The sequence below is a fragment of the Pholis gunnellus genome, assembly GCF_910591455.1.
Source record: "Pholis gunnellus genome assembly, chromosome: 15".
Taxonomy (NCBI): domain Eukaryota; kingdom Metazoa; phylum Chordata; class Actinopteri; order Perciformes; family Pholidae; genus Pholis; species Pholis gunnellus.
Genome location: NC_136542.1, coordinates 6345698 through 6362357, shown reverse-complemented (window position 1 = coordinate 6362357; position 16660 = coordinate 6345698). Strand labels below are relative to the sequence as shown.

The following is a 16660-nucleotide window of genomic DNA, read 5'->3' as shown; positions in this document are numbered from 1 at the left end:
AAGTGGCAGAAGTGTTCCACATCACGACACAGAGAATATGTTGTTTTCCGTTATTTAGGTCACACCCTGACCACGCTTTTCCACGCTCTCGCAGACACAACACTGGAGAAAAACAAAACGGTCCTGGGTTTGATCGGTGGAATATAAAAAAGTAATTGGAAATAAAAGAGGTGGCATTTTTTACTATTTAACATGGCTTTAAAAGGTAGGATAAGAAGTCTTATTGCTGATATGGCAACATATAATTACCTTTACTCTGTCATTATGTGTTAAATGTAAGCCTCCGCTACCCCGGTATGAGGCACAAATTAGGATGGGCACACAAACTGAAACAAAAGAACAAATTTTCCTCAAATCCAACGTCATTCACTACAAAATAACTTTATGTTGCCCAATACCTGTGTGAACCAACAAGAAGTCCTTGGTGGTGCAACAGTGTTTCAGCACCAGTTGTTCATATTTTCCAGGAACAAGTTACTGTACACACACATTCACACGCATTCCCCAACTGTGACAATTTGACTCTTTGTGCTGCTGTAGTTATCCACTTGCTACTTCTGAACATTTTTAAGACAGAGCTATCATTCACTTCTTTCACCTCATTTCCCCAAAAAGAATACAAACCGGTAAGCCTGGCAACTGTATGAGTTAAAGAATTATATGTTTCTTGATATGAAGGTCTTTCCTTCTTCTTCTTCTTATAAATTAGCAAACCAAAGTGAACATAACGGCCTCCCACTTGTGTTGTGCGTCCTTCTGTGATGATCATAATACCAGTGTGCATATTGAGCTGTGCATCCTAACTTTAAACTGGTTATGTTGGCGACCTACTTGTGGTTTCTTTGCTGTATTGCATTTGTATAGCTGTCTCCTTCTTTTATTGTCACACCAGAACTCTTTCCTTTTGCAATTTGAAACAACTGTGTTTTCTGCAGCACTCTTTCCTGAAACGATACTTGTGCTGACAAACAGTATCAGGGCAATTACCAGCTTGATTGTGTTGTGCCCCACCAAAACCAGTAGTGTTGTTCACACATCACGCTGAGTGGTGATAAACTGCAGCCCATGTGTGCCCTGAATCAGAATACCTCAAACCACCAGTGAATCTGAATGGATCCACAAAGTTTTGGTCATAATGACTCTGTGACTGGATTCGTAATTCTCCCAACACCAGATGACCAGTGTTGGATTAAGGTTCACCAGTAAACAACAATTAGCTTGACTCTAATCTTAGGGGATCTCATATTTAAAGTGGTGAAATCAATTAAACTAAGAGCATTTACTCAAGTACTGCGCATTCAATGTTGAGGTACTTCACGCGGGGCTATTCCTTTTTTTATACTACATTTCAGAGGCCAATATTGTACTTTTTACTGCACCACATATATTTGACAGCTAAATGTAAGCCTATTTTACAGAACATATGAGCATCTTATTTATATATGATCCATTATAGATCCATATATACAATACTATATAAAAGTAGCATTGGTCCCAGCTTATCAATACATGTTTTAATGCTAATTTACGTATATTACTTATTAAATACTAATTTAATAAGCACTCACATGGGCCACCTTTCTGCATGAGTAGCCTACTTGTATTTGGATAGCCTACTTCAAGATCATTTAGCTTATTCTGTCCTCTTACTGTAGTACCATTTTAAGTGTAGGCTATGAATTTTGCTTATAATCGAGTATTTTTTAATTGGTACTTCTACTGAAGTAAAGGAGCCCTTGTAAACCGGACACAATACCGATGTTGTGGACACGGGTGCTCATTTAAATGCGCCACAAAAGACACTTCCTTGGTATTCATCTTTGAAGGTGTGTTTGTGCTGCAGACATGTGCTGTATAATCATAAGATTGGATGAGAGCGCGACTCCATATTGCCTCCCATCAGTCCTGTCTTTAGGACAAACTCGACATGATGGCCTTCTTCTTCTTTTATTGTATCATCATGATGACTCAAAGTAGCTTTTTGTGTCACAAATAAACCAAACAAACCCGACCACTTGATATATGATGTTCTGGAAATTTGCCGCGGCCTTCTTTTTTTTTTTTTATTACATTTTTCACAAAATGATAGTCGTCTTGTCCAATCGCGACTCGAGTAGAAGCTCGTCCCCGCCTGTTTTTGGCTCTTGAAAGTGGCTGGACTAATCAGCGCTCGCCTCCGTGTGTTCAGCCATTTTGTAAGAAAATCAAGCAAGTCTGCCGCCCTACCTTCGCTTCAGACCTGCAGTTTTTTTCTTGTGCAATGGACGGGTAAGTGAAAAAGAACCACACTTTAGACTTATTTATTTAACGCGAACACACCGCCGTGTTATCCATCTTTATATGTGCGTTGCTTATTAGACTGTTTTGATCCACGGTGGCTGCTTCTTCTTAACCGTTAGACCGGGAAAGTTTTGAAACATTTTTTTTTTTTCATCAAAACATGCAACAGTTAGCAGCAGCGGAAGCTAACTAGCTGCTAACTAGCCATCGCTAACGAACGTTAGTTATGTTAACCATATATTATCATTTTTGTATTAAAGAAATGAACGCAAAGTAGACGTTACTTAACGATATGTATAGTGTGAATACACCTTTTCGTTTTTAGGGACATTCTGGAAACAGTCAGCCGTTTGTTCACATTATTGAACACTAGCTAACTATTGGTAACTTGGTGTCTCGAGCGCTAGCTAAAGCAACGTGTCTCATTTCCGCATTCATTTGTCTGCGGAGTGCCAGAGGGCCATGTTGAAGATGTCTGGCCTCAACATTGTGCGTTGATTGAATCAGAGACCTACCCACGCAGGGTAGGATACACGTTATCGTTTTTAATCAAAGCGTATTTTACCATTTTGATCAGCTGAATTTACTGACTGTTTAAGTTAATAGGACCTCAAGCACAGAAGCGATGTTGCACCGAACTCGGTCAACAATACGCTCGACGTATATTTGAGACATTTGATATTTGTTTTATTATTACTTGTTTCCACTCTAAACGTTGCTCTTATTTAATCCACTACAGCCGCCTAGACGCTGAACTGTACCCTCTGGGAACCAGTTACGTCCCTGAAATTGAGTAAGTATTTGTTTATTATACGTCAATGAATAAGGAAGTCCTTTTTATTTGATCCGTACTAGGTTTGTGTCGAGACTTTTGTAAAGACAGAGTTTCCAGAGTGTAGACTTCTATGCCGTTGTGATTTATAATTGTTAAAAAAGGATCCCACAGTGCATTATGGTATTTTCTTGCATTTCCTGTATAATAATGAAGTTTCTTTGTCTTTCACAGAAGTGTCCATGACATATCAGTTGGCACAAAGGTAGGCATCTTTTGTTTTTCGTCGTCTTCTTTTCACTTTCCCGTATTTCACTGTCTAGACTACAAAACGAATGCCACATGTTTGAATGTGTGTGTAGATATGTAAAACTCCTGGCATGGTCTTGCCAGGAGTTCTACATATCTACACATCTGCCAGGATGCTAAGTAAACACTGCAATTGGAATAACAACACAATCAAAATAGCTTTGAGATCATGAGAGTTTTCATTGCGTTTTACAATTCGGTGAAAATGGAAAATAACTGCGCCCGACACCGGGGACTTGATACACGTAGTCGGTCGGTTTGCAAAAGCGTCCTCTATAATTACAGAACTGCTGTCCAAAGCCGTTTCTCACGTGTAAAGAGTTTTCAGTTGCAGACTGGCTCTCCCTTTTTTTAAAGATTCATGATATGCAACAGTCAGAACAGAAACTCTGAAGACTGTGGACATGGGTCCATTTGATAATTCAGTTAGAATAGATTAATGTGGGGGCTTTGTTTTCCTCTCCTGTTTCTGTTGGTTTGTGCGGCTGCAGGGAAATGAAACTTCCTGCTGTTTATTGTGTGTTCCTTAATAGCACGTTGGAATGTTGAAGCAGCTGAATCCTGCCCCGACGCTTGCTATTTGTTCAGCCTTGTTTCTAGCACAAGACAAACAAATCAGCAAAGTATTGTCCAAATGTTAATCTTTTTTGCACGCATCTGTTGTGTGCTTATGTCACTGGAATACCAGCCCTTTAGTGAATGTTTGTGTGTACAAACTTGTTGAACGAAGAGCACAGTTGTTTTTGCAAACTTCTGGTTGTTAACTTGCGTACCCAATAAAAATGCCTGCCTGCGTAGTAATCCTGGGAAACGATGCCACAGGCAGATATGTGTAGGAGGAGTAACTGAACTCAACTTAGGGCTGTAACCACCCCGTCTTCATCGTCCCGGGCCAAAGGTCTTTGTACTGTTTAAACAAGCACTCTGATACACATGCCTGTAGACGGGCTACCCCCCCCCCCCCCCCCCCCCCCCCCCCCCTATTCAGTTCAGTAAGGCGTGCTTTTCAACATTTTAACACTGCACAGTTTAATGGGTCCTAAAGTGATTCTTTATAACTTTTTTCGTTTTTTCCCGGATTTGATGGACTGTGGTCATGATAATGCTGAGTTATGGTGCACTGCCTTGCTGGAATCTGTAATTATTCTGTCTGGGCAGAGTGTCTGGCATTCCGCGGTCACATTCCAATCTCCCCCCACTGGTCCCATGGTGAGGCACTGTTCCCCCCCAACACCGGCAAAGGCTGATCACAGTGAACAAACATGTCGTTACCTGTGCTCTTCCCCCTTTGTGTTTTCCTGGGAGATTACCATTTACCCCCCCCCCCCCCCCCCCCCTACAGAGTCCAAAATAAGGCCCCTAAATGCTTTAAGAGCCCATGTTATTTTTCCTCATGCTTTGATGCAGTGCAAACCAGGTGTGCAGGGAAACTGCCCGCAGTCCCTTTTTAAAATAATATAACAGTAGGCCACTGCCATTGTTGGTGAGAGGAAGCTGATCATCGGTTTCAGCATGTTAGCCAGTAATGTGTCATCGTCTCCTAACTGAAGGTTACTATTATATTGTCAACATCCCGTGGAAACAAAGGATGTGAACATGTCGATACACATTTAGCGGATTTTTGTTGGAAATGTGGGTTTGGCCGGTCCCCGAGTAGACTTGAGTAAACCAGTTGTATGCTTCTTTTTCTTTTCTTTCATAGCTTTGTAAATGAACTTTGTACTGCACTGCACTCTGTCCAAAAGCTGTAGTTATATTCTGCATTCATTTGTTCCACAGTCCTCTGGTTTTTATGTGACTTTGATGTTTCTGCTCTGTACTACACGGTCTTAGCTCTGTGGTTATTTTTAGAATGAGGAAGTATAGGGGGGAGAGAGTCCTGCCATGGAACAGTAACCATCAGTCCCCAAGAGGAAGTTTAGCCAACCCCTGGAAGCAGGCCTGATTATGCTGCTCTTCCTGTTTGGAGTCGGTCTCCTGACTGACAATGTGACATTGCCCACCCACAAGCATGGAGTCAGGCATGAGCCACATCCTTCATTTCTCATGGCTAAAAAAATAAAATGTTTTTCTACATTTTCCTCCCATCTAGAACACACCACTCGTCGTTTGGCATTCTTATTTTTGCCATTGGGTGCGAGTTAACTGGTCCCTTCCATTTAAAAACAAACTTGAAAGTCCTTTTCTTTTCCCTCTTGTCTTGTCAGACTTTGCACCTCTTGTAATCTTAGCTCAGTATTTGCCTGCCGTGTATGCATTCCATTTACGTATAGATTTGAACGTTTGCCAAAGTAGGAGGGCCTCTGATCCCGAAGCCGCAGTTAAGTAGGCATAGGAATGTCTCTTGATGAATTTAGATAGCAGACCCTGTTAGTGTGGGCCCCAGAGTGAGAGAGAGCACGACTCAGCCCAACCATCTGGAAGTCAAAGGGTAGTTTATTCTACTGCGTACAGTGTTGTGCTCTCATGGCAACTAACTCTGTACCCGACACCGCCCGTTAAAAGTGTTCTCTCGGATCACCTTGTTCCCGCCTTTTGAGTAGACTTTGCAGTAACCCCCCACCGCCGTGCATAATTAAAGGCCAAGATTCACAAGGTGGAGTAGAATGCTAGCAAACCTGCATGACTGGTTGTCGTTAAAGCGCTCCAGGACACTTCAACTCCGAGAGAGTCCTCTGGGCTCCATATGTGTGTGCGCTGCCGTGTAACAATGCCCCTAGTCTCAGCTGGAACAGGACATTCATTGTAGAGTGTTGTAGAGCTCAGGCTGCTGAGCCACTTCTTGTGACTGCTGTACTTCATCTCACACACAACCATGAGAACAGCCCTGAAACAGCACTTTATAGCTACTAGAGAGAGCAAGAGTGGACAGACAAGGCTGTCTCAGCAGACAGTAATCTAGTGTGGGCTAGGAGTCTCCCCATCTTGTCTTCCAATCCAGAATGCTTTTGGTGTGTTATCCTTCCTCCTAATACTGAATTATGAGAAGATGGGTCGCACCGACTGACAGCTGCTGTCAAGCTAAGATGTTGCTGCTGACTTCGATGCTTCATGTTGAATAGTAGCTTTTCCTCCATGAGTGTGGTTGGCGTTTATAAATTGATAATTTGGCACATTGCCCCCTCGGTCAGAAATAATAACCCATTTTGACTGTGACTACGGTCTGGAACTAGGAATTACTGTTAGGGAACAATATTAAAATGGTACGGGAAGACATGATTATGATGAGGAGTCAAATATCCTTGCTGACAAGCCGTGTCATTTGATCCTTTCCAGTGGGGGAAGGTGGGGTTCTTCTCGAGCGAGCTTGTTCAATCCTCTTTTGGTTATCAGATTACTTCCTGCTGTATCACACAATGGCTCGGTAATATGAGCGCCGTGCTCTCCACCTGCTCCGCTGTGCCCTCGTTGGTGAATGCACTGAAGTGAACCATTGTTTTCTCTCTTTCTGCAGAGGGGATCCGACGAACTCTTTTCTTCCTGCATAGCCAACGGGCCCTATATCATGAGCTCAGGTAAGGTGGGGGGGGGGGTTGCCATGGAGGGTTGAATCCTTTTTTTTTTTTTTTTTATTGAAGTGCTTTGGCGTTTGTGTTGGGTTTGCGTTGCCATGACGATCAATCCATTATTCAAGAAGAACCAGAGCCCTCTGTTCCCTCCCTGATTGTATCTGCGTCTGTTCTTTCTTTTCTTGCAGCCAATGGCAACGACAGCAAAAAATTCAAAGGTGACGTCCGCAGCCCTGGTGTTCCGTCACGTGTGGTCCACGTACGCAAGCTGCCCAACGACATAAATGAGGCTGAAGTTATCGGCCTGGGGCTGCCTTTTGGGAAGGTCACTAATTTGCTGATGCTGAAAGGGAAAAACCAGGTAAGGACCGATGTATATGCAGGTGTTCTCGCCGAACCTGCGCGACTCGCCCTCCTGTGTGAAACCTCTCTTTAGGGGCTGGGACCAGAGAGCCCTCTGTCCTGATGTGAACATTTAAGATGTCAAATGAGATTTGGCTAAACGTAGATGATGATGGGTAGTAAAAAATGGTCATAAGAGACCTGATTATTTACGCTTAATAAACATTGCCTTAGTGTGGTACCTTATCAAATTAAACGCATTTCTCTGGTCCTCCCCTGCAGGCATTCTTAGAAATGACCAGCGAGGAGTGTGCACAGACGATGGTGAGCTACTACTCCTCTGTAACCCCCGTCATCAGAAACCATCCCATCTACATGCAATACTCGACTCATAAGGAGCTGAAGACCGACAACTCCCCCAACCAAGTGGTAAGGGTTTGCACTCTGACACACACGCTCAATATAGATACTAAGATACTAGATACTAAGTTATGGTGTTGTCTAAATGCAGAACAAAACCGTATCACCCACAATCACTTGTTTATTTATTACTGCATACTTTTCTTCATCCATGCTAAGAAGTTCCTCTTTTTCTCCAGCGTGCCCAGGCAGCTCTGCAGGCAGTCAATGCTCTGCATGGCGGTGGGATGGGAGGCATGGCCATTCCAGCAGATCTGGCTAGCATGGGGGGAGGAGGAGCAGGGTCCCAGAGCCCTGTACTCAGAGTCATCGTGGAAAACCTCTTCTACCCCGTCACCCTGGATGTACTTCACCAGGTACACACCCTCTTTATTTGTTTGAACTACAGTTATCTAGTTGTTTCGCACATGTCATAGGCTTGCCAGTCCCTTTTTAATCTTAAAGGGCCAGTGTGTAGGATTTGGCGGCATCTGGCTGTGAGGTTGCAGATTGCAGCCAAGCGTGTGGTAGTGCATTGCTACGAAACAACAAAATATGCATGTTGGCAATAGTGGAACTCTTGTTTTAAGAAAATATGCAAATGTCTTCCCCTTTTGTTTATCTTCCCGTACAGTTTCAATGAAAGTGTGTGTTGTGATTTCACCCCTAATCGTGCTGTCTCTGCCACCAGATTTTCTCTAAGTTCGGCACTGTGCTGAAGATCATCACATTCACCAAGAACAACCAATTCCAGGCTCTGATCCAGTATGCCGATGGCATGACGGCTCAGCACGCCAAACTGGTAAGACTGAGCTAATGCTCTTTGTCATGATGTTTCAGTCTGACGTTGCCACCACTTTTGCAGTTGGATTGAGATTCAGTTCCGTGTAAACAATCGTGGGACTGACTAATGAAACTGTATTTAAAACACATCGCACAGTTGTCTTAAGTCTAAATCTCCCACTATCTGTCTTAGTCTCTGGATGGACAGAACATCTACAATGCCTGCTGTACCCTGAGAATCAGCTTCTCCAAGCTCACCAGCCTCAATGTCAAGTACAACAACGACAAGAGCCGGGATTACACCCGTCCAGACCTCCCCACTGCAGACTCACAGGCCTCCCTGGACCACCAGACCATGGCAGCTGCTGCATTTTGTAAGATTGGAGCATGATTTTAAGTGGTTTTAAATTAAACTTGAAGAACCCTGGGGGAAGAAGTTCTTATTTTTGTTCTGTTTGCTTCTTGTCCCAGCTGCTCCGGGCCTGATCTCAGCCTCTCCTTATGGTGCAGCTCATGGCTTCCCTCAAGCCTTCGCCATCCAGCAGTCAGGTCCGTACACAAACTTTATTTTACCCATCTACCCTGTATCTCTTATCCAAATATGTGCCCGCTACATGTAGTGTGTAATTGGCCTTGACACGAACATACTGGATATATTTTCCAGTATTTTCTCTGTAAAATATCTCTTTAGTGTGTAGAAAGCAGCAAGTAATAGTGACATATCAATGAAATTAATACTTCTTTCTTCTTAGGGTTGTCGATGCCTGGTATGCCCGGTGCCCTGGCGTCCCTGGGCGTGAGCCACAGCGGCATGGCTGCTGCCGCGGCAGCCGCTAGCCGGCTCGGCCTGACCGGGTTCGGTGCCTCTGCGGGACACCATGTGTTGCTGGTCAGCAATCTGAACCCTGAGGTCAGTACACTCACTAGGCCTAAACAGCTGTACGCTCTGTCTCTGTCAGTACAGTGCTGAGAAACGTTAAAATGTTACGGTGCCATTTGTTTACACTACGGTTCACCCGGATCCATTTGTATAAGCGCTGCATTGGTTGCCCCCCCCCCCCCCCATTCCCCCCCACCTCCATGTGACCAGACTAGTTGGAGTACCCGAACCACAGTTTTTAATGAAAAGGGGTTATTGAGTCAAACCTCTTCTCTTTCAGGACCTCTCTGTGTTTGACCAAACCTGCTGCATTTCTGACCTGCCACTTTGCTCACTGTGAATTTTAAGTTTATTCAAAACACTAACTTCTTTTTTTTTTTAAACCTACCATTTCATATCTTCATTTTTTGTCCATTAGTTGAAATCATTCTTGAGTTGTTGGAGAGACAATATTACTTTTTTTCTTTGTATTTTGTAAAGAAACGCACCATGCCTGGATTTAGGTCATTTCTTATATTTAGTGTGTAAACTGTATTGGTAGTCTGTCGCACTCATTACATTTACTGTAGTTACGTAGTCATCACGTTAAAGCATGCTAAAGTTAACGATCAGCTGGTAGTTGACATTCAGAGTTGACTGTTTAGATTATTTAGTTACATTAGAATAAAACAAACGTAGCCTGTAATTAAAAGTACATATTGTCTCTGCCTTTTTCTGTATTTCATTGTTAATCTTTTTTTTCTCTTCTTTTTCTCCTAGTGTTCCCATAGTGACAGTGCATTTTAATTTAGCCAGTTCTACTGTCTGAAGCACTACATTTCTTTGTGTATACTGACCTTGTTTTTTTACTTCCTTTTTCTCTCTCTCCTTTCTCTGTCCCCCTCTCCCTCTTTGTTTTAAACCCCCCCCCACCTCAACTCTTGCCAACTGACTGCACGCCCCACAACCAATTGTTCCCTCTGTCCTCCTCCTCCCCTCTGCCACTCCTCTATCACTACTACAACCACCCAACCCTCCCCAATCCATCATGCCCCAATTTGGTCACCACCCACAAATTTAAACTCAACAAAAAAAAAACACAACATTGGCACCTCCATTGGTCTCCCCTTGATTTTTGATCATCATCTGGCCCTCCACTGTCCTCTGTCTTTCCTCCACAACCTCATCCTCATCTCTTTTCTCGTCTTCCTCCTCTCTCTCTCTCTCTCTCTCTCTCTGTCTCTCTCTCTCTCTCTCATGCTCTTTGAATCCTCTCCTCCTCTCTTCATTCTCTTCGTCCCTCATGCCTCTCCTTCCTCCATGGTACTGTGGCCTTCCTGTGGACCTCGCTGCCTGTGGCCTGCGGACATGTCCCGACTCCACTCCACTGTCCTCCGCTCCGTCTCTTTTCCCCTGTTCCCTATCCCCCTTTGGCCCCGCTACTCCCCCTGCTGTCTCTAAAGAGCGTTACGCCACACTGCCTCTTTATTCTTTTCGGTACGTTATCATCCTTTCATCTCCTTTTTTTATTACTACTGTTACCTGGCAAGGTGGGCATGTCTTGTCTCATGTTGTTGGCTTTGTTTTTTTGACCCCTGATGGCTCGTCATCAGGCTACAGGGCTATGAAGGGTGGGGGTGTCTGTTTTGTTTTTGGTTGTTGTGGGTTTGTGTGAGGAAAGTAAGGTGAGAACACCACAAAAAGCTGCAGCATTTTATTTTTAACAGCAGAAGGTTTACTGTCCGCGGGCAACAAACGTTTTCATCTTCAAAGAGCACAGCCCCGTAATGGAAACGTTGCCTAACTGAATAGAAATGTGGGCATCATTTTGTTTGGGAATGAGGTAAGAAGCCAATCTAAATTCTAAAGTATTACCCTCGGGAAGAGAATGAGAAGTCAACACTTTATTTGGTTCTGCACGGTCCAATCTTAACCCATGAAATTTCAGCCAATACCATTTTTGCTAAGTGGGTTTCTCTACGGTTGCCTTGAGTCACTCAGCAATAGTATATACAAAGATGAAATGCTGCTGCTTTTTAGTAATTGTTAGCCGACATATCCCTCAGATTATGTCGCCATGTTATTCCTCTGCAGTTACTCTAGGTATGTGCATGTTTAGTTTATTCCTGCATGTGTCTCTATTACGCCCTCGAGTTGCTCAAGTAATCAACGTTTTCTTTACTCTATAGCGATCAAATCGCCCAAACCACTCATTTTACCACTCTTTGATTTCCCCCTTTCAAATCACTCCCTCCCCCTTCTCGAGCATCCGTCTAATTGTAATCTAAGAGGGCTTACGTAGGACTACTTCTAGAGATCCCATGCAGAATTGAACAGAAAATGAGTAGAATAGCCTGACGATGACTTATTAATCAGACAGTGGTCATTTAGTCGCAGTATAGCTATTTCTGTCCCTGATGTGACGGTTTAACTAGTTTTTGTTGCTGTGATGTAGCTCCTGTTAAGGCTGTGTTCGTTGTTGCACCTGTATCGTGACCCCTTCCTCTTCCTCCCCAGGTGTGTACGGCGACGTGATGAGAGTGAAGATCCTGTTTAATAAAAAGGAGAACGCTCTGATCCAGATGTCTGATAGCACTCAGGCTCAGCTAGGTAGCTACACTTTTCTCTTCGATGTGTCATTTTTCTTTCATCTTGTGTGTGTCGTCTTCTTAATCCTATCAAACGTTGTAGGGCCTTTTGAGCACACGGGACCGGTTTTCTTTTCTCACAGTTGACTTGTTTGATTTGTTTTACCATTCATGAGGACGCCACAAGTATCTAGAAAGTACTTCCAGAAATGCGACGCTCAATCGAGGAGGGTACGGATGGAAATGAATTAATCCTGTTGATGTTTCTCAGCTATGAGCCACCTGAACGGTCAGCGTCTTCATGGCCGGGCCATGCGCGTGACGTCATCCAAACACACCACAGTGCAGCTGCCCAGAGAAGGCCACGAGGACCAGGGTCTCACAAAGGACTACGGCAACTCCCCGTTGCACCGCTTCAAGAAGCCTGGCTCCAAAAATTACTCCAACATCTTCCCACCCTCGGCAACACTCCACCTCTCCAACATACCGTGAGTTCAGCCGCCAGAGCCTCGTTTTCATTCCCACTCTCTCCCCGAGCAGCTTTCGGGCTGTAAGCTTTTTCCTTTGTAGTCATGACTCATTCTTTTCTATATTTAGTGCTCGGGATTAAGTAGTTGTGACAGTACTTTCTAAACATGCTACTCTAGCGGTGCAGTTTTTCGAACTAATCAGGCTTCTTGTTTCACAATACAAGTAAATAAACAGGAAACTGCTAATAAGTAAAGGGAACATAAAAGCTTTGTGTAAATTCTCTTGTTTTTCTCTCTGCTTTCAGGCCTTCTGTGGTGGAGGAAGACCTCCGGAGGCTTTTTGCCAGCTCAGGAGCCACAGTCAAGGCCTTCAAGTTCTTTCAGTAAGTCTCAGTCCAGTCACGTTTCATTTTCTTAAACTGTTAGGTCCTTATGTGTGTTTGACTTTCTCCTATTTGTCGTTTAGAGTCTGAATAAGATGTCTTGTAGACCACAGAGACAAATCAGTCATAACGTAGCAAATGGCAGAAGTTGTTGACCCTTTTAAGAACACATTGTTCCCTCTTTTTGTTTAACAGGAAAGACCGCAAGATGGCCCTGATCCAGATGGGCTCAGTCGAGGAGGCAATTGAGTCCCTCATTGAGTTCCACAACCATGATCTGGGAGAGAACCACCACCTCCGAGTGTCCTTCTCAAAGTCCACCATCTGAGTGCCGTTCCTCCCTCCCTCCATGTGTACCGCCATCTGAATGCTACTCTAGTCAGGGTTGCCTTCAGTGGAGATGGCCACCGTTACATCTTGATGGCTGTGGTTCTTTGTAGAGTGTTGCTCCCGTCACCATTCGTAATCATTCCCCTCATTAATAGGTTTGGGTATCACATTTAATCGATTGTGCGTCCGATTCCTGGTTCCAATTTTTGTCATACGTTACCAAAATATGTTAATCAAACCATATTTTCTTTTTGATTTACGGTGTCGAAAAACTGTTAATTAACACGCGAACAAATGTGAATCTTTTCTAATGCCACACACAGATTGGTTGTTGGCGGTTTTACACTAGTATGTATTTCAGTTGGTCCTGCTGACGTCAGCGGACTCTGGGGCATTCTGATTTGGACCGAGGACCTCTAAAAACATGCGTTCCTGTAGCACGCCGCATGTTGAGACAGACTTCTCCACGGGAGGAAGCCGTTCCGCTTGTGATTACATTTTCCTGTATCGCTGCTCTCTTTTGTTCCGCTTACAAGCGGTAGGTCCGGCCCGTAATGATGTAAACACTATTCCCATGCAGTGTGACAGACGATGTAAACGAGTCGCTCAGGAATCGGTAAATAGAATCAAAGCACGTTTCTGTTTCCAGGTCAGGACCGGTTCTTGGTACCCAAACCATCAAATGAATCTGTTCCATCGTTTAGTTCATACGTGGGGGTCCTGTGAGGGGGGCAACACTCTGCAATGAAACACGTTATACTGGAGGTGAAGTAGAGGCAGCCCATGAACTGTCACTTTAGACCAAATCGCTTAAAAAAAAAAAAGAAAGTTTAAGAAAAGACACCCTCCACCACAGATGCTCATGTGGATGAATCATATCCACACAAGACACACTTCAGCATTCCTTTTATTGTGATAGTCATGTGGATATATCTGTGTGTGTGTGTGTGTGTGTGTGTGTGTGTGTGTGTGTGTGTGTGTGTGTGTGCCTTTTTGAAATGCCACTTTGACCCTGTTTGGCCAGTCAGAAACGGTTCGATACGAAGGATTTTGTTTTGGCCCACAGACCACCAAACAATTAATATCCCAGTATCCCATTTTGATTTTATCTTCTTGTAACTACCCGCTTAATTGCTTCGGGGGATCCATACCACTATCTGGAGTCATTCGATAAGGATGCATTTTTCTTACATCTGTATCTACAGTCTTGTGCCTTCCTTTACCCCAAACCAGATTGCCTTAAGCATCGCTCTGGCTTTATTTGGAGAAGACGTGGCTCTCGAAATGCCTTTTTCATGCCTTGTATGTACCAGCATTGTCAAAGTGTAAGGGGGGGGGGGGGGGGGTGAAAGTGGCTCATTCAAACTTCAGTTTCATCTTAAAACCATTTTTTTTCTAGAGATTTGTATGCATATCCCCATTATATGTCTGTAGAAACTCTGAATGTATGTCAGTTAGGTGCCTAATATCCTTGCTAGGTGACGTAGCTCTGTTAGGTGTTGTTTTGTGGCAGGAGTCCGAGCTGTAGCCGGCCTTCCTGTCTTCCAGTCCCCATCCCACCTCCATGTGGTCCTTCCTCAGGCGGGGCCGCGGTGTTTGGGGCGTCATTTAACCATATTATGTTCATCTATACGTGGACGCCTATATATTCATTTATCTTTTCTTTTTAATGTTAGTATTTACATGTGTATCACTGCTATGCTTCTCTGATACCTATATGTAGTGGCTGGGTTTGCTCATTATCGCAGTGCCTTGAGTTTTTTAATCTGAGGCCGAACCATTGTGCGGCCCGGTCGGTTGACTTTGTTTACCTCTCGTTCAGGTGTTTTTATCTTTCCGGTCTCTGAAGATGCCTTTATCCCATTTACATGCAGGTAAACCTGCCTGTGAGAGAGCAACTTGGAGTCATTTGTCAACTGAAAGTAACAACAGTCTTGGATTGTGTTTAAAACAAATCCTAAACCCAGTATATATAAATATATATTTCTTTTTTCTTAAATTCAGGATAACAGGATTACATGGTGGGTTAGCCCTCACCCGTTTCCGGTCTGTGTCCACCTCTGCGCCACAGCCCGGTTCTTTAGTGCACTTTTCCTCAACGATAGGTCCAAGTTGGCGGCATCACGCTGAAGTCTTAAAACGTCGTCTCATTCCTGCGTGCCTCGAGCACCGGTCTCCACAGCCTCGACCACTGTAGTTTTGGACCAGATGCAGATTCACTTCTGTCTCTATTTTTGTAAAAGATTATTATGCATGGTTTAACGGAGCTTCATGTAGCTACAGGCGGTTATTGCTGTTAAGGACCAAAGTATCTTCTACCCCTGCTGTTTTGTAGTGTTGTGATTTCTAAAAGTTTTTTTTTTTCTTTCTTTTTCTCACATTTCCACAAGTACACAAGGCTTCAGTTTCCGTTTCTCAGATGCCTTGGACAAATGTCACATGAAGTTAAAGTATGTTTGGGTAATCAGTCTATACTGTATATTGTATCCCGTTTTGTTGGATTGACATTACAAAGAGCCTACTTTGGTAGTTTGCTTTAGTACGGATACTTAATTGAACCACAGTCCTAGCTGTGCTCTTGATGGTGTAGAAGATTATATGCCTTTCTTTTGTTTTTTTTTTGTTAAAGCTTTTATGTTTCTCCTCTTTTATATGGGGGTGGGGTTGTTGTATGAAGCGGGATTGATGGTTGTATATATTCATGTTTTTGTACCACAATCATTTGGATTATATCCACTTTACGTTCAAAACATGTATATTTTGATAAAACAATACAGACCTATTGAGCTCTGCGGAGCTGTAAAAACAAAAAAAACTTTTGTAACAAAGACATTAAACCTATCTGAACACAGAAGTGTCTCTGTATGTGCCCCCCCCCCCCCCCCCCCCCTTCCTTTGCCATTCTGTTCTTGTCTCTTGCATCTTCTGCTGCCTTCAATAAATCTTTAGTTTGTTCCTCCTTTCCGGCCTCATTTGGTTTCTGTCTCTTCCGCTCTGTCCTGTGGAGCTGCTGCTCTGTATCAGTTAACACTTTGTAACATTTCCCCCCGTTTCCCATCCTGTTTACTACTGGTGGGTTGTTTTTAATCCTTTTACTATATTTCCAACTTTGTACTCATCCCATCTTGACTTGACTGCTACTCTGGGTTCAGCTCAATCCCTCGTGGACACTATTATGATGCTGACCGTGTAAGAGGGTTAATTTGGTGTGAAACGCTGGATACTCGCTGTTCTCCATTTATTCCTAATAATCCGCCATCATCCTTCGCGCCGCTATGACCTTTCCATTTGAGCAGGTCCGTCTGACTCCGAGGAGATGAGCCAGGTTGCTGTGGAAACTAAATCGCTGTCTCATGAAATGAATAATTAATATTATAAACAAACATAAGCTTTCGGGCATATTTGACATCCATCTTTAGCACCAAGTTCTTCAGCGATGCGAGTGGAAAACCCTCAATGACAAACTAGTTGTTCACCCTCTGAGCCACTAGGGGGAGGTCTTGCTCTCTGCTGGTAACCCGAGGCCCTTGAGCAGAGGTGACTTTACCTGCCACTCACACAATGTCAATAGTTAGTGGCTTAATCTCAAGTGCCTGCCTGAGCTTTCTGGCATTATACCGTCTTTTTTTTTCTTTC

At 43.7% G+C, this 16660-nt stretch overlaps 1 protein-coding gene across 1 annotated transcript; it reads left to right on the top strand.

The window, feature by feature from the left end:
- Positions 1-2221: 2221 nt before the first annotated feature.
- ptbp1a (polypyrimidine tract binding protein 1a) lies at positions 2222-15878 on the top strand. The gene is made up of 16 exons (XM_079174483.1): positions 2222-2268; positions 3020-3073; positions 3287-3317; positions 6816-6876; positions 7059-7231; positions 7495-7641; positions 7812-7988; positions 8303-8413; positions 8588-8768; positions 8866-8943; positions 9147-9304; positions 10717-10750; positions 11771-11863; positions 12113-12329; positions 12617-12694; positions 12890-15878. Exons 1-16 carry the CDS (start codon positions 2261-2263, stop codon positions 13020-13022), a joined length of 1734 nt encoding a protein of 577 aa, XP_079030609.1. The 5' UTR covers positions 2222-2260; the 3' UTR covers positions 13023-15878.
- The last annotated feature ends 782 nt before the right edge of the window (positions 15879-16660 follow it).

Coding starts and splice junctions, on each gene's coding strand:
- ptbp1a (XM_079174483.1), top strand. Junction 8,414..8,587: donor CGGCTCAGCACGCCAAACTG/GTAAGACTGAGC, acceptor TATCTGTCTTAG/TCTCTGGATGGACAGAACAT. Junction 9,305..10,716: donor TCAGCAATCTGAACCCTGAG/GTCAGTACACTC, acceptor CTGTCTCTAAAG/AGCGTTACGCCACACTGCCT.